The 18,664-nt window shown below is 32.8% G+C and overlaps 1 protein-coding gene and 1 long non-coding RNA gene across 3 annotated transcripts; both read right to left on the bottom strand.

The window, feature by feature from the left end:
• Positions 1–3,336: 3,336 nt before the first annotated feature.
• On the bottom strand, positions 3,337–5,966 carry LOC114419085. Its single transcript, XR_003668164.1, has 5 exons — positions 5,851–5,966; positions 5,571–5,674; positions 3,587–3,648; positions 3,442–3,500; positions 3,337–3,351 (listed from the first exon to the last, which is right to left on the bottom strand). It is a non-coding gene; the product is annotated as an uncharacterized LOC114419085 (long non-coding RNA).
• Positions 5,967–7,602: 1,636 nt separating this feature from the next.
• On the bottom strand, positions 7,603–10,352 carry LOC114419084 (protein trichome birefringence-like 3). Of its 2 annotated transcripts, none has more exons than XM_028384685.1 (6): positions 10,049–10,352; positions 9,672–9,924; positions 9,374–9,545; positions 8,831–9,027; positions 8,516–8,674; positions 7,603–8,103 (listed from the first exon to the last, which is right to left on the bottom strand). In XM_028384685.1, exons 1-6 carry the CDS (start codon positions 10,227–10,229, stop codon positions 7,773–7,775), a joined length of 1,293 nt encoding a protein of 430 aa, XP_028240486.1. In that variant the 5' UTR covers positions 10,230–10,352; the 3' UTR covers positions 7,603–7,772. The 2 variants fall into 2 exon arrangements, with proteins under 2 accessions (XP_028240486.1, XP_028240487.1); XM_028384686.1 differs by having other exon boundaries at positions 9,672–9,921.
• Between the last annotated feature and the right edge of the window lie 8,312 nt (positions 10,353–18,664).

Below are 18,664 nucleotides of genomic sequence, written 5' to 3'. Positions count from 1 at the left end.
GAAGAATCAAAATTTATGTTTTTATTATAAATTTTATATTTTTTATGGGTAAATATTAATTGTTATTATTTTATCAGAAAGAGAGATTTGAATATAAGATTCTTCCTCTCTCTTTCTTCGTGTAATCACCCAATGAATCTTAAAATTCTACATTTTTTATTTTTAAAATTTGTAAAATTTAGGAAATACAAATTAAAAATTTGTAAAATTTAGGAAATACGATAAAAAAACTAGGAAATATAACATGACATTTTTCATCAGCAGTGATTTAGGACTAATAGTGATAATGTCTCTTTTCAAAATCATACTCCTTTCAATGACCAACATCGTTGGACACCACCACCTCTAGGTACTATGGAATGTAATGTTGATGTCTCTTTCTTCAAAGAATTGAATTGTATTGATTTTTGGGTGTGCATCAGATAGAGGTAAGGAAATGTAATGGTTGCTAGGTCTAAGTGGAGGAACCCTTGTTTTGACGTCTAAGAAGGTGAAACCTTGAGTTTAATTTTTGTTATTTGATAATGATGTTGAATCGTTTCAAAACAAATTAGGATTCCAATAATTTTATAATATAGAAATAAGGTAGGTTGATTTAGAGACACAACTCAATATGGTTCGAACTTCAATTCACTTATAAATCCGAGCAAGGGATTTCATCGAGCAGTTTGTAGGCAATTAAAATTGAGAAACAAAATTACAAAATTAACAGGATTATGAAATAGATTTAAGGAACATCAATCAAATTCACCAAATTCAAGCAATTTGAATTATCATAGTTTTCTAGAGATGATGATTTTATTATGAAGGTCCAGTCAATCTAATTAGAGGTAATTCAATTGAACTAATCCCTAATTAAATTGAGATCACAAATCAAATTGAAGTATCATTCAATTAATCTGTAATTAGGATTCAAATTAAGAAATTAATTAATTACCCAATTCATTTCCAATCCTAAACATATTCATAATCATAAATACGAAAATAGAATTGGAGAAGATGATGAACATTTACAACAGAATTCGAAATTGCTAACCAAAACTCAAATTCATCATTGCTTGAAGTGAATCATTGAAATGATTAGTTGTTTAGTCTTCAACGATCATCACAAATGGAAGAACAACGAGAATTGAAAAAGAAAGAAGAAGAATAAAGTTGAAGAGATGAAGAAATATAAAGAACAAGTGAAAGAAGAGTTTTATCTAAAACTTGTACTAGAAGTTTCTAAAAAGTGTTTATTATAGAAAGTGACTCTCACTAACTAACTAACTCTAAAAATCATAATTGTGAAACTTGATCCGATCATTGACCCGATCAAGATAGTGGGCCAATGGTCCAACCAGTAATTGACCCAGTTTGACCTGATATATATTAAAAATTTAAAATTATATATGTATTTATTATATATAAATATATAACTAACATTATTTGAGTAAAAAAATTAATCCATACTTCAAAATTCAAAATAATAATTGATAATAATAATAATAAAGGCATCAAAATGACATAGTCCATTTTTTTTTTTTTGTAAAATTGGTCATGTTGGACCAGTTTAACTAAGGTCCGGTGACCTAACCGGCCAAGTTAATTGCATGACCATCCAATTGTGTGACCAATTCAATAGTGGAATTGGCCCAGTTAGACCACCGGGTCTAAGTTGGACCGATTTGTCTGACTGGACCAAATTGGATTTCACAATTATGCTAAAAATACACTAAATAAACTAATATATACTCTAACTAATTAGAAGTAATGGACAAGCCCTGATTAGACCCACCTAATCTCTCTAATTAAGCTAATTACAAAATACAAAGGCCCAAACTTCACAATACAAAATCCAAGTGCAGAGACTTTAACTTCCAAGCCTAAAATGAGCTTGAAAGCGGCAAGGTTCTCACAAAATTGTAGCTCTTTTCATTAACTTTTTAGGGATTACTCATATGCTCTATTTGGAGTTCTGTAACATCCTATAGGTCCTACACAAGACAGATATATCAAGTAAGTACAAGTCTGAAAGTAAACAATGATCATCAATTAAGTTCAATTATTTATCTAAAAGAAATACTGAATTAAGATGAAAAACTAAGAGTCAAAGAAAGGTTCAAATAAACTAAAAAAAATACAAAAATAATAAATTAAAAATGCTCTATCATTATTCAGGCTACAAGTTCAATGGGGCTACAAGAAGCAGAATCTTTTTTCTTCTTCTCTTACTTCTTACCAACCAACCTTATAGTTCTTATTGCAAATTAAATTTGACTCTAAGGTTGTCATGAATAAAATAAATGGCATTGTTAAAGATGTTTCTGAGCTAGGTAACATTTTAAATAAGTGTAAGCCCTTATTGTTAATCAATCAAACCTTTTATATTAGTTATATAAGGAGACAAACTAATGGTGTGACTCATGTCCCGGTAACACCTTTTCCTAGTCTCCAACTTTTTCAGCGTATTCCTCTTTATATTGCTTCTTTGGTTATTATTGAAATTTACATAAGCTTGTTTCTCAAAAAAGAAAAAAAAAAGTATAGCCTGGCCATTTCAGCCAATTGTTAGTTCGTAAAAGAGAAGTGGCCTATCCAACACTTTTCACCACTCAAAATTTTAACACACAAAATAATAAGAGGAACTAGTTAAGCAAAATGGATCCATATGGAAATATCTTTATACAAAAAATTTCACCACTTAAAACATTTCACACAATTGTGCCTTTATCATCTTAGTTGTATCTTTACAAAAAAAATATTAAATTTGTATGACTCTTATTATTTTCTTTTTGTGTGAATATTTTAACTCAAATGGATCCATATGATTCATATTTCGACAGTAAGCTTGAATGAAAATTTAAAAATGAGTTAATGACATTCAACCCCAACATAAATTATTGAGAAATTAAATGAGAAACGTATGCAAAAACAAGGTAACAATTCTAGACAACATGCTGGTGAAAGAAGTCGCTTACAAATGATTTGGCAAGAGGCCTATTTGTGCCCTGAATTCACATATAATTCCCTAGAAGAACAAATTGAATGTAAAAGGTATCATTTTTATTCCGTAATAATCCGTCCTCTATAGTTTCAAATAATAAGGCAAACTAATATTGGTGGCAAAGTGATAGTATCGTAAACTAGCAATAATATCCTCCTAATCCTGTTTTCAGTTCACCAAGCAAACTGAAAAACCCTTGCATCCCAACTTTTGAGATCACGAGTTAAGAACCAAAATATATTACAACAAAAGAAATTTACAAACACCCAGCCTTGTCACCAGCAACATCTTTGGCTAAAGAAAATCAGGACTCCATTAACTTCAGCAATGTAGCAAGAATACCAAAATTACTGGTTCTTGAATGACTGGAAGCAACAAAAGAAGAAGGAAAAGTTAAATGATGATAATCACATTGTCAACAGCTGATTTAAATATTAGTTTTGTCAGCATACAACCTCCATATTTTTTGAGATGTCCTTGATCTGCTCAGCTAGCTCCTGCCTCTTCTGAACAGCTGCCGGAATATATAACACAAGTGTGAAACTGATCTATTCACATGGTCAATAAAACATCAAAAGACAATCATTTTGCTCCTATTACCTTTGTTAGAAATATCTCCAATTCTTTTTGATGTCCTCACTGCAAACCTCTGAAATGCAGGGCTGTGAAATCACAATGAAACATTAACATAATAATGTCAGTAAACAAAAAAACAAGAACTAAAAGGGTAAAAGAATTTTGTGTAAATTAAAATGGATAATTCAAAAGCTGGAACGCCTTGGACATTGAATAGACCAGCATTCTAAAAATGTGTACTTGATTTGGAATTCACAAGGCAATAATTGAAGCATATCATGGATTGGAGACTAGGGACCTGCTTGATTATTATTCTCTTAAAAAAACCTTTAAAAACCAAAAAATGAAAAAACATCTTTTTGGCTGCACATATTTTTTATCTGATTATTTTGAAAACTTGTCCTCCATAATTACTTTTAGACTAAAAAAATAGGGAGCACATTTTAGTTGTTTTTGTTTCTCTACTCCCACCTAAACCCACCCAACCAGTACATTTTCCTCTGCATGCATCACTGGTTCCCCACAGCTGCCAACAAAACAAAGGTTTCCAACCTTCATGAAGCCTAAGCCTTAGCCTTCAGACAAACTCCGAACAACACCAATGTACTAAAGAGGGGGATCAATGCCTTTCAATAGGACAGGGTGTTCTGCATTAACATAAAGTTGTGCAGTGGAAAGAAAAAAGCATTCCGTGTCATACAGTAGGAGATTTACAGTTTGAGTTGGATTACAATCTTTGCCTCAAATAACATAGACTCCCATGAGGAGATTGTCCAGGAGAATATGTCTGAAGAGAAATAGATAGGTAGAATGGGAAAACATTTCAGAAGACGATGCGTGTCCTTGATCATTCAAAACTTGTTTTCAGAAAAAGTATCAAACAAATTTAGGAATATTTATACTCTATAAAATATTTCCTTGAAATAATTCTTAAAAACAAGAAAACAAAAAAGAATCAAACAGTCCCTAGAAACTAGAAAGATGCAATCTTGAATGGATTGATGGCATGCATATATAACTGTACTCAAATGCCTTCACAGGAAACAACACTCAGCATAAACATTTAACAAAGAAGCAAGTCATCTTGAACAAGAACACAACTATAAAATTAATAAAGCCCATCAGATGCAAAAAAAAAGGGAGGGAAAATCACGGGAAAAATTGGGTTGGAAAGCATGGAAAATGAGGGCAAAGATGGGTTGTACCCCTGGGCATAAATCATACTATTGGCTGCAGCAGTGGGCACGACATAAAAAAATACGCAATGCTTACAACCTGTAGCATTAACAGGCTGCAACGTTAAGATGCTATAATAGCACACGATTGACAAACCTGATGTCAAGCTTTTCTGTAATTAATGAATACTTCCAAAACATAGAAATTGAAGTTAATTCTACTAATCAATGCAATATTATAGCTGGGTCATCCTATGGGGAGTTTTCAAGCACAGGCACAAATATGGTTGATTCAAGGTTTCCAAATTTTCCATGTCTCTCTTACTCCTCTTGTTTGAGTCCGTCAATCCAAAATCAGAGTGTCGGCAATAAAAAAAATCTTAACAAATATGTTTGCTCCAATCAACACAACCATTTTTTTTTCCACCAAGGATATTCTCCACCCCATCAGAAACTAATTGCTCTCAAGCCGTAGAGATCACTAAGTTTTGCCTTAAAAAACACAACGCAACCATATGATTCATGTACAATCCACATTAAAATCTAGCTAAAATTTCTAAATATCAGCACAGGAAAAACTAATACAACAAAACGCATATTACCAATTATCATAGGAATATATGTGCCCATGCAGCAAACCTTTCAAACACCTTAAACTTACAGTGCAACCATGTTGTCCAGGAGACACTTAAAAAAAACTGAAAAATCCCCAGAACAGAAATTTCCGACAGCCAGAGAAGGAAGCATACAACCTCAACAATCAAACGCATAGATCAAAAACAAAATTATAAAAATTAAAAAATATAAAATTAAAAAGTTGTTGCATCACGTACGTACCTGTTGGCAAGACCATTGACAACCACTTCATTCACCACGTAAGAGAGAACCCTCTGCACGAAATTCGCACCACCGGCCATGATTATTTCTCAGCTTCAAACTGCAAGCGATTCCAACGTTACCCAGAAAATAAAAAAACGCAAAATCGCCCGAAAATTAAAACTTTTCAGGTAGCTATCAACAATCCCTAAGTTTTCTTTTCTAGAAAGCGAAGAAACTGGAGAAGAAAAACAGAAATCCGAAGCTGAGAATTGAAAAGGGTAATTAATCGCAAACCTTGATTGAGAGGAGACGAGGGGAGATTGATTGAAGATGTTTCTGGAATCAGAATAAGGCGGCGAAAGGGCATAAACTGAGCGTTGAGTTTCGTTTATATTGGTGCTTACACTTCTTGACATTATATTGAAACGCTAAAATATTTGGATGATTTTTAGGATAAATTTTTATGAGTGCATGAATTATTTTAATTTTTTAATTTAGTCTTTATTTTTAATATTTAATTTTTTAATTAATTTTTACTGTAGTTACAATAAATAACTACACGGAATTGAGTAATGACTCAAAAATTAATATTGTCACCTTCTATTTAGGTTTGTATTGGTATTTTTATTTTTATTTTTATTTCTTCACAAGCCTATTCCGTTACATTCAATAACAACTTTGCTTTGGACTCACTCAATTGACCTAGACAATTAATTTTTCATAATCAACAGTTAAACAAAAGGATCCAATTAAAAACTAAATAGAAGTTTAAGAATGTAATTGGAAATAAAAATAGTCCAAATACCTATTTAAAAACAACAAATAGAGACCTAAGAACTAGCTTAACCTTGTTCTTATTCTCTATACAAATTTAATATATATTTTTAGGAATTTAATTTGTTTTTAGTTTTTAACTAATTGGATAAAATAATAATTTCTAATACTAGGAATATATTTTTTTGACACACTCTTTTAAACACAATTTTTATTTATTTATTGTAATTTTTAATACATTCTAACCAATTAAAGATAACATGTTTTTATCACTCCTCTTAAAATATATATTACTATATTAGAATGAATGTGCTAAATATTTTACCAGTAATCTGCTTTAATTTAGACGAAGTTAAATTTACAAGATAAATAATTTTATATATTTTACAATAGTTAATTATTAACTTTAAATATTTTTTTTGTAATTTATTAAAATGATTAATAAAAGATACAGGTGGTACGTGCGTCTAGCGAATATTAGTAACTCGGTCAAACCACCCACAACCATTTATAATTGACTGGGGGAGTAACTTCTCGTTTATTATGATCCACAACTCTCCGAGCATAAAGAGTAAAAGCGATTTAGAGTAAAGTGGTTGAAAAAAATGTTTAAACACATAGTTATGTAATCAAAATCATCCTAAATCTGTCTTTGATTTAGGAGAAGAAAAAAAAATAGAAGAGAAATTTTGTGAATATATATGAGATTCACACTTTTTATATTTTATTTTAATTTTAAAAAAATTCTTTTATTTTCATCATATCTATTTTTATACTCTAAACTAAGCATAACATAAGTGTTTGTAAGTGGAGTAGAGAATTTTCCTATCAAACTAAAATTAAATTTACAAATCTTTATTCTTCTCTAGTTTAATTGAATTTCTTATTTCATTTTGGGTTAAAACAATTTTTTAAAGTTATTAATATTTGTACATTTAATTACTATAAAATAATCATTTTATGGATATATCAATGTTGTCATGGGATTTATTCAGTTTCCATCTTTCTTAACCATGCCCTAAATCCAAACTCATTTCCAAAGATCACATTGAAAAACTCTTTTGATTTTTACACAAAAAATATAGTTTTGCATTTTTTCTTATTTTAAATAAATTTAGTGACGGGGACAACTTGTGACAATAGGTCATAAGCTATGGAATTTCAGGATCTTCCTTTCACTTGCATTCACGGTGACAACAGAGGTTGGCTGTGTAGATGTCAGATGACTATGTATGTATAAATGTAACATGGTGACAATGTGACCCTTTTTGGTTTCACAACGTATTCTATTGTCAACTCTATTCATGATGCACGTATGTTTATATCACACAAATGGCATTTCAACTTGAATGTACACAAAACCAAATAGTTGACATGTTCATGTCACAAGAGTTAAGAAAAAAAAGGGGCATGGATCTTTGTGCAAGATATATATTTGTTTGTTACAACATAGCCAAAAGTATTTGATTCCACGTATCAGGAACTCCAGGCAAACACCAGTGTATGCAATCTGCATTTTGTGGATTAGCCCTTTCCTCTTCAGTCAACAATTTCCCTCCGGTTTCAGTGTAAACTGAACAATGTCCATCAATTCTGTACTCTGATATCTGTGTTATGTTGATGAATGTCACTGGAACTTTCATTTTCTTCGTCACTTTTGCCACCACACTCATTATTCTCTTGTCAGAACCAGTGCCCCAGTGCTTCTTTTTCCTCACTGGCTTTGTCTCATTGAAGCACTTCACACCTTCCATGTTGCCCCAGTCTTGGCTTCTGAGAAGCAACACATTTGACTTGTTACAATCTTGAGACATTTTACTTAGAGACATAAATGAAGCAAAGAACAACACTTGACTTATCATGAAAAATTGATTTTGAAGTCATCTAATTTATGTTTGGATTTTTGTTCTAATAGTAAGTTAATAGTAAACTTTAGTATAAATTTTTTTATCCAATGCATAAGTTACCTAAATTGCTTCAACTTAAAATCTATTTTTTAGATTTAGAATCAATTCATTTATGTGGAACTAAGCATATGAATATTTTCACCTAAAATCAAGTTAGATGGTAATTTCAACGTGATTTTAGATGATTCAACGTGAATCCAAACACACATTTAACTTATAGCTTAAGTTGTTGCTATAAAAAGTTTAACTTCATTAAGGTTTCCTTAAGATAGAGAGACCTTGTATGTGTTGGTGACATAGTGGTGAAAAAGACCCGTGTTTTGTTTGGATTGATGGTTGAGTCAATCCAGTTGGCCCACGTTTTCAAAGCTAACTTGTAAGCAACTGGGGTGTCAAACTCTTCATACCCTTCTTGTCCATTAGCAAATGAACCCCATCTGAAATTTGTAAACTAGAGGTTAGACATGTTATCTTGCTTTTGGCTAAAGATAAAATGCTGCAAGAGACTGTTGAATGCTTGTCATGAACAACAGAAGAAGAATGACACACATATTATGCTGCTGATTTAGTAGTGAGTATCCAAGAAAGCTTACATTGTTTTGATCCTAATACCACTCATCCACCATACGTAGGTGTTGAAAACAAGGATGTCCACGCCCGTCCAATCTTTGGCTCTTTCAGCTATGGCATCCACTTTTATTATCCTTTTCTTTATATCTATGATGTCAATGTCACTGTTGGACTCCACAAGATATGGTGCCCAATAGAATTCTATAGTTGCATTGTAAGCCTACGAAAGCACAGATACAAAAATAATGAGCTTGAGTTTTCCAAAAAAGAAGCATGATGTGTAAGAGTTAGTGCGGTTATTTGAAAGAATTCCTTCTAGTAATAGCTTTTATTGTGTTAGTATCAATTACATAATTAAGAGCCGGTAGAGCCTATGATTAAGTTAAGGAAAAAACTTATGCAATTTCATGTGCTTTTGTTATTGTTTTCTAATCAGATCACCGAGGTAAAATTCTAATTTTAATTGAAAAACAACACCGAAAACTGCATCTAAGTATTGTTTTTAAGAGCTGATTGAGTTGAGTCAACATCTTTGACCATAATATATTCAACGCATGTATCAATACCTTGGCTGTGAAGACTGAATGAACTCTTCCTAGTTGCATAGATTTATGCTTATGAGGTATGACCCATTCTACCAAGCAGACAAAAGATTCCCATTGGTTTCTTTGCAGTGAATCCCCCACAAATAGCAGCCTTTTCCCTTGAAGCTTTCTGAGGGCTAGCTCTGGGTTGAAACTGCAAAAAATAGTTATTTTAGAATGTAGGTTTTATAAACTAAACATACATATCTATGACCAAAAAGTATACATACTTAAAACAAATTCTTCAATTACAATTGACATGTTGGAGTGTGGAACTTACCGTGGCAAGGTGCAATCTTCTGGCTGCCACTCCCAATGGCGATAGTCAGAATCATTCCTCCCATTCTTGACACAAGAAAATTGTCTATCTATGTATGGACAGCTTATGTCAGAGTAGAGAGGCTTTATTGAATGGTTAAACACCCATTTCCCATTTGCAACATTGCACTCCTCAGGGTCAAAATCAAACCTGTCATCAATCCATGTTGATGCATTCACAACCACAACCTCCTCATCTGCTTTTTTGTCACCTACTAGGACAATCATAATATGAGATATCATTGCATTAGAATCAAATTGATAAACAAAAAACATAAAAAGGAATATAATATGAGATAAGGTGAGATAGATGTTGTGGTTTATGTAAAGCAGACTTACTAGACTTTGTTTTGGTGGTTTTTCTAGGACATGGTTTGAACTTGAAAATGGACTTGGAAGAGAGGAAACTGAGCCTCTCTACATACAAGATAGCCACAAAAACAAGAACACATGTTGTGATGACAATGATGGGAAGAGGAAGCTTTCCTCTGGGATACTTCATTATTCCTGAAGGGATCATGGGGGATGAGTAATGGAGCTTAACGGTGAGAAGAAAGAGTTAATGAAGTGGTGCTCAACACAACAGAATGATGATGACATTGTACAAAGGGTTTAGAGGGGGAGGTTTTATGCATTTTTTGAGTAGGAGTGAAGTTAAAGCATAGTATACTTTGGCATGACTAAAAAATGCTAAAAAGATACTGGAGGTTAAGGAATGGGTTGAAAGGCTAACATCTTTGGCACCTCATACAATTTGGCCAGGTAGAGGAAGCTATGCATTTAGCCATACATCATGTTTTCTAGTTTCTGCATCATCAAGTAGACCCTGTAGAATATTCATTTGGTGGGAAATATACTATTCTTGTCAAGTTTTTGTCTCTCACTCTTATGACTCCTTGAATATTCAATAATCAGTAGTTCTGTTTACACCATCAAGTAGATGCTGGTCCCAAATGATTATTTTACTAAATTGTGTCTTACTCCATTTTTTGGGCACTACTTTTTGATGTACGGAATAAGCATTGTGTATGCCTCACACATAGATCTATTGTATAGGAGTTGATGAATCCCTTACTAGTATTTGCAATGTAAATCAGAATTCATGCAAATGAAAGATTGAGTTAGATTTATAATATAATTTGTTTTGAAAATTTGAATTTGTATAAGCATTGAAAAAGGGAACCCTTTAAATTATATGGATATTTTATAAAAAGTCATTATCTGAAATTTTTATATTACGATGACATTAAATCAAGTCGTTATGGTATTTGAGTAAAATTATACACCTAATATAATCATGAATCTCTATCATTCTCCATTTAAAAGGAGGAATCATGTTCACCAATTGAATGTTGTTCTCTACACAAACAGCTACCAAACAAGAATGTTAAGACTTAAGATCACAAACCACGTTTGGATGTGATTCCTCTTTACCCAAACATGCCTTTCTCTGTAGCACATAATAAGTCCAGCAATCTTGTTCTTCCACTATACACACAATATATCGATTTATGCAAGGTTGTTCCAATATTGAGTGAGACATGATAGCTTCCAATATGTTCTTATTTCAATACTCAACTTATCCTTTTCTTTTTTTGATAGCAACTATTAGTTGCATGGGCAACATTTTTTCTTTATTGGCTCCCGGTATGTCCATTTGTCCTTTTGTGGTTTTAGAGGAATCTTGAAAAATTGTTCCTTCTCACCTTTTTGCTATTCTATTCCTTCCAAATCCTTGCTAGCTAGATTTGGACGTCAATATTTAAATGCTAGAAAATTTGGGTAGAAAAGACCTTGTGTTTTCTTTTTAGTAGAAATTGATATTTATGTTACTCTTTGTAGTGCTGTATGATTTCTTCAGAACTTTTACCTTTATGCAAAAAGGGGAAGAGATGGTTCAAATGTACTCAATTGAGTTTTAGGGACAGAGAGAGAGAGAGAGAGGAAAAAATAAGTAGTTGCAAGAGTGACATAATTGATCCAATTTAATTAAGATGAAGTAAGCAGAGAGAAAAGGGTATGGAAATAAAGCAAACAAACAAAGTTGTAATTGATTAAGTAAAGTTCTTAAAAAGAAATAGAGGGTTAGGGGTTGAATTGCGTAGGAGACTTAAAGTAGGTGAGATACACTATTTGAATGTACTTGAAAGTTACCTTGAAAGGGAAACTTATATAGCTGAATTTGACCGTATTGGAATAGGAATTTGTTTCTATACATGATTTAGTGATTTGCCAAATAACTCTTCTTAGATAATCTTTTTCACTTTGAAATTGAGGGGATGGCTGATTTATTTTACTATATCAGAAAATAATAATTAATTGCCTGATTCAGAATATTTCAGCTTATAAATTTCAATACATGATGAAGTTATAACATTTTTTCTGTTATAAATAATACACTACATAAGAAAAATGAGTCCCCATACTTTCCTTGTGCAGATCTTAGTAATTTCAAAACGTGCCAAATTAATCCATTCAATATGGGTGAAGTCACTGACAAGAAAAATGAATCCCTTTAATAAGTAGTAGTAACATGCATGCTAGCCAATTTTTATTGGTCTAATCGAGTATACACACCACTTGTCACATACAAAATTATTCATTTTCAAGAGCAGGTAATTATGAAGAATTGAAGATCATGGTTTAACAAAGTGGGGTGTGAAGAGTGTGAAGTGTGAGCTGTTTCTGTGGGAAAGTTGGAGGGCAGAACGTGAGAATACCTTCCAGAGAAGTAGCAAAGCAGCAATGAATGAACCAACCCTAATATTGGAGGCTCTAACAGCTTTGAAATTAATTTCATAGTGATGAAAGCCACCCATGATCTTGGCTTTGAAAAGGTTTCCAATTAAGAAATTGACATTACAACTTAATACACAGTGGTTGCACTAACCTAATCAGACCGTACAACTGAAAATTGACATTCTTAAATTAATAACAATCAAAGTGTTGATTCAAATTATTATCATGTACAATATCCATGATCAACTCAACAAATCCTGAATGGGTGACCCTAAAGCATTGAAGTCGAAAATAAACCTAGCCAATCACTAATAATCATTAAGCTATAGAAACCTCCACTATAATTCAGCATCAACATCGAACTCATTACTAAAATAGGGAATAATGAATAAAGAAATCCATCACTTGCAATTTGAGGGAATTTTGATTAAGCTGTTGCTTGAAAAATGGATTTGACCTAAAGCCATTACGCTAATTTTCCAATTGTAGGTAACACAAATTTCCCTCTAACTTTCTTTGCTTACAATCTTAATCTTATATAGAAGGTAGAAAAATAGATTTTTTTTTGGGTCAATGAAGAAGGTAGAAATAGTGACTAGTGAGGTTTCTTTTAGTCAGAAGTCAGAACAAGGACTAAATGTTTACTTTTGTCGGATTGAGTAGAAGTTGCCTGCTTTTGTTCTTTACAAGCTGGAACAATGTGAGAAAAATTACTTAACGTAGCCTATTGTTTACTTGATTCACCACCAAATTTTCTAATATGTCCTTTCTATCCTTCTTCTTCCTCTATCCCACCACCTTCTCCTTGAACATTCACCGAGCCACCATCACCCTTGCACCCACCACCCACTCTTGAGCCTTGAACAACATTAAAATGGTCTTTGCTTCCTGCATCCCACATTTTGCTTCCTGCACCCTATAGGAAATCCAAATGAACAAAAATACCCTTTGTTTCTTTGTTTTTTTCTTGGATCTAGTTATAATTCCGGATAATCCAAAAAAAAAAAAAAAACAAAAAAAACTGAGTGCCCATTCCGTAATTATGCATACATAATACGTAATTATGGAATGAATAATGAAAACATTTTTTTCCACTGTAAAAACAAACAAAGTAGCATATACCATTCCTGCATTCCACAAAACTCAAAAGCATAAACACTGAATCCTAAGAAAGCAGTAACATGTGTGTTTGATTGTCCGAAATTAAAACAGGAGACAGCAGACAGAAGAAAAGCATAGAGGTTTGATGTTGAAGGATTTTGCAGTTATAGAATTAGTATTGGTGATAATACACGAGGTCTTCCTCAGAGACCATTCCTTTTTATTTTTTTTTGACAGAACATCAGAGACTATTCTAATCACCACTTGGTCCTCTTTTATTCCGCGGCATTGCTTTTTTCAGTTTAAAATTATAATTATAAGACGTGTATCATCACACAGCAGGCTTATTCTACTAATTTCACCATAATCATTTTAAAGGTTTGACAATATATTAAGGGGAAATAAATTAAAACGTGCATCGTAGAGGCTTATTCTATTAGTTTTACAAAAAATTATTTTACATGTTTTGCATTTTATTAAGGGCATAGTAATTAGTTTTACAGCAAGAAATCTAATTCACTTGATTAAATGAAATATATGAATGTTATAAACTGTTTGACACAATTTAATTCCTACTAATAAAAAATATATTAACCTATTAGGTGATTTCTTAATAATTTTCAAATTACGTTAATTTGATATATAATTTTACAAAATCATATAATTTTATTAAAAAAAAGTCTTATTTTAAAGATTCACTCAACATCTTTATTTCCTCCTTAATTTTTTTCTATCACAATATATTATTGATCCTATGTTTGTATCTATATTTTTTTTTTCTCTCGTTAGATATTTAATAGCATGAGGTGTCCAACGTGCATTGCCAGGGTTTATTCGAATTGAAAAACATGAATAATAGTAGTATAATACAGTTCCAACACTCGTCCAAACCTGTCTAGTCAATTAAACTTCTCACTTCACAAGGGTTGATATCAAGACTGGACGCATCTGGAGAGGATCCGTGTTGTGCTGCACTTTAAAATTTAACTGTAGAGAATATTAGATGCCTTAGAATATGATATCATCACATGCAGTTTTCACTTTTAAGGGTCATGCATTAGTTCTTAAAATATTTTTTAAAAATAAGTCTTGACATTTTTATTTGTTTTATCTAAATTCTTAAACATAATTAATTACTAACATTTTGATATCTAGCATATGCTAATATTATTACTTAAAGTGACACTTTTTAAAAAGAAGTTACTAATGTGATTGACAGATGTGTATTTCAGGAACTTATTTGAAATTTCTTAAATTTAGGAGACTATTAATGTATTATGATAACATTATATACTTACACTTTCGTTGACTAAAATGATGATTTACTTGTAAATAAAGTGGAACAAACACCAAAGAATCATAAACATTGAGTTTGATTGTCATAAAACAAAACAAAACATAAAGCATAAAACACACAATATGCATTTAATGTTGAAAGTCTTTGGTCTTGTACAATTACCATTGGCAGCTCTTCTTCCTGTTGCTTATACCTTACACAAAGATGAGTTCCTCCTGACTTTGTGTTTGGCGCATCAACTTCAACCTACCAGGTTCTTCTCTCTCTTTCTTTATTTTCATGCAAGTAAGTATCATCATTCACTAGTAAATATTGTAGGAAATTCCTCCATAATTAAGGTTGGTTCACATTTAAATAAATATGTAAATTCAAATACATGAGAAATTGAAGAGCATATTCCAAAGCATGCGTAGGAAGTTGTGGAATACTTTCCAAGGGCTTGGAATTGGTTTCTTTGACCTTGAGACTTACCACTCCTCTTAAGAAATTGAAGATTAGAGTTACAAGAGGCTTTGTGAATGTAACTTATTTATTGACATCCACCACTCACTCTTGAAGGAAGTCACACCCTTATCCTATAAATAGGGAGGCTTGTGAAGAGTTGGAGCAATCCATCTCATCCCATCTATAGAGAAGTAAAGCAAGAGTGATAGTGAGAAAAATAGTTCTAGTTTCCACCACACTTGATGAGAGTTGAGAGAAATTGTAAACCATCTTTGTTGGGTGACGTTGAGAGATATTCTCTTGTATTGAGAGAGTTATTATAATCCTACTTTTAGTAGAGAGATATTTACTAGCTTGATCCTGTGATTTTTACCTTTCACATTGAAAGGGTTTTTCACGTTAAACATTCTTGGTGTCATTCTTCTACTCTCTATTCTTGCTTTTTCGTTTCTATTAAGTGTCTATTTTGAGTCTACAGAGAGGGAAATAGTGCTAGTATTTCCCAACAATGGTATCGGAGCTCGCCTAGTTCGGAGGGAGCTGTTATCTTGTGTGATTCAAGATGAAGGAATTTGTTACTCATGATGGAGATATGTTCAAGCTAATCGCAAAAAATTATTCCTATTGAAAGTCGATGATGGAAGACCATTTGTTCTGCAAGGATTTGTACAAGCTAATCACCCACGAGAATAAGCTAGGGGGGGGGGGGGAGAAGGACAATGAATGAGAGCTTCTTAATAAGAAGGTTGTAGCTATGATTCGTAAGTATATTGATCGAAGTATGGTTTTAGTGTCGTACTATCTTCAGAAGAGTTAAAGGCTAATAAGAACACTCATGGCTTTGTTGCAGCATATCCAGACAGAAATGTTACCATAGACACTACTGACACTTCTGAATTTCTCTCCCTAGACTCTTCCAGTGGCCTATGGCATGCCTCAAATTTTGGGGAGGATGTGATTGTGGGTGTTATTGACATTGGTGTGTGGCCAGAGAGTGAAGGCTTCAAAGATCATGGAATGACCAAGAAAATTCCAAACAAATGGAAAGGGAGTTGTGAGGAAGTACAGGACTTCAACACTTCCATGTGCAACTTCAAACTGATTGGAGCTAGATATTTCAACAAGGGTGTCATTGCAGCAAATTCAAAGGTTAAAATCAACATGAACTCAACTAGAGACACCTCAGGTCATGGAACTCACACATCTTCAATAGTTGCAGGCAACTATGTTAATGGAGCCTCTTACTTTGGCTATGCTAAAGGTGTGGCTAGAGCCAGGCTTTCCATGTATAAGGTCATTTTTTACGAGGGTCGTGTAGCCTTAGATGTTTTGGCTGGAATGGACCAACTCCATTACTGATGGAGTTGATTTGATTTCCATTGCTGATAATCTTTCTCAAGCTACTTAGGATAAATTTATAACAAACAAATCAAATCCTTAAATTATTCAATATATAAATCTAAGCAAAATTATATGGTGAGACTGGTAACTTTGCATTGGGAGAGATCTGAATCATGTTTGAGAATATGTTTTTACAAGGCCTTTCTGATGTTGTTGTTGTCATGTTCCTTAAGAATCTTGTGTGCAATAGCAAAAATAGTAGTAGTATTATTAGTAACAGAACCAAAAGTTACAGCTACTTCTAATTCCAAGGCACCACCAGTGAAGTGGGCAGAAGCTGAAGGCGTGTCAAGCTCCAGAAGGAAGGGATCTCTCATGGTTGAGAAAGGATCACCAAAGTTTATGTCTTGAATTAGCACAAAAGAAGAAGATGAGAAAGTGATGGGAGGATCAGAAGAAGAAGAAGAAGAGAAGTGTTGGTGGTGGTGCCAATGATCATTATGAGAGAGGGTGGTGTGAGAAGAAAAATGATGGTGATGATGATGTGTTAGACAAATGACCTCAGTTATCTTAAGAAGGGGTGAATTAATTTCCCACTAACAAATTTTTAACCCCCTTCTAAATGATAGACTCAAAATGCAGAAGAAGAAGCAACAATCAATTTAATAATGTTCTTTAAACATGTAAGACAAAATTGATTGCGATAAAATAAATGAGATAATGGAAGAGAAAAATGCAAACTCAATTTATACTGGTTCGGCTACTTCCTGTGCCTACGTTCAGTCCTCAAGCAACCCACTTGAGATTTTCCACTCTCTTTGTAAAAATCCTTTTACAAAGTCTGAACCACACAGGGACAACCCTTCCCTTGAGTTCAGGAATCCTTACAACTTAAGAGACCCTCGGTCCCTTAATCAATCTCTTTGAATAAGAAGAAGAAGAAGAATTCTCTCTTTAAGAGAAGGATATTACAATTAAAGTTCCTGGATGAACTCTTAATAGATTTGCAAGTGTTTGCCCAAGAGTTGTTGAGAGAGCATTTGAAAATGAAGTTCTCTTGGAATATCTCTCCCTTTCTTTTTGAAATCAGACACACATATATATAGGCCCTCGTGCCTTTTCAAAATGGTTTAAAGAGATGTGTCTTTTCAAAAAGCTTTTTCTGAATTTTTTCACTGGTAATCGATTACAGGTTTCTGGTAATCGATTACACAGTTATATTTTGAAGGGTCATGAATTTTGAATTTGAATTTCAAGAGTTTCATTGCTGGTAATCAATTACACACATCTGATAATTGATTACAGGTTCAAATTTCAAATTCAAAACCCTTTTAAACAGCTATTTTTCAAACTTGTCTTCTGGTAATCGATTACACTGCCTGGTAATCGATTACCAGATCCTTGCATGTCTTGGAAACACTTTGTTTTGAGACAAGGCTTGATCTTTAGTGAATCTTGAAACAAGGCTTTGTTTGTTGAAGCAATCTTGTATTAATCTTAAAGCATTGCTTATCCTTTGAAGCAACCTTCTTTGATTCTTCTTTGGCATCATCAAAATCATGTATACATACATTCACATGATGATGATGAGATGTGGTAGGTAACCGATCAGATGATGAAGTTCCTATGCCTGTTCTACCATATGCTCCACCACTTGCTCGGAGTATGTTGTGAATCATGCAGGTTTAGATGATGTAAAAAGAATGTACTTGATAATGATTGTCATCATAAAAAAGGAGGAGAATGTGAATCATGCAAGTTTTGATGATGTCGAAAAGAATTCACTTGATAATGATTGTCATCATAAAAAAAGGGGAGAATGTGAATGTATGAATACATGATTTTGATGATGCCAAAGAATAATCAAACAAGCATTGCTTCAAGATTAATTCAAGATCAAGCTTTTGGCTTCCAAGACATCCAAGGCTCTGGTAATCAATTACCATGTAGTGTAATCGATTACCAGAAGGCAATTTTGAAAAAACAACTTTTAGAAGGGTTTTGAAATTTGAATTTAAAAGCTGTAATCGATT

Source organism: Glycine soja, chromosome 7 (genome assembly GCF_004193775.1).
Source record: "Glycine soja cultivar W05 chromosome 7, ASM419377v2, whole genome shotgun sequence".
NCBI lineage: Eukaryota > Viridiplantae > Streptophyta > Magnoliopsida > Fabales > Fabaceae > Glycine > Glycine soja.
This window is presented reverse-complemented; position numbering and strand designations above follow the sequence as displayed.

Coding starts and splice junctions, on each gene's coding strand:
- LOC114419084 (XM_028384685.1), bottom strand. CDS start 10,229: ATGATCCCTTCAGGAATAATGAAGTATCCCAGAGGAAAGCTTCCTCTT. Junction 8,675..8,830: donor GGTATTAGGATCAAAACAAT/GTAAGCTTTCTT, acceptor TACAAATTTCAG/ATGGGGTTCATTTGCTAATG. Junction 8,104..8,515: donor ATGTCACCAACACATACAAG/GTCTCTCTATCT, acceptor GTTGCTTCTCAG/AAGCCAAGACTGGGGCAACA.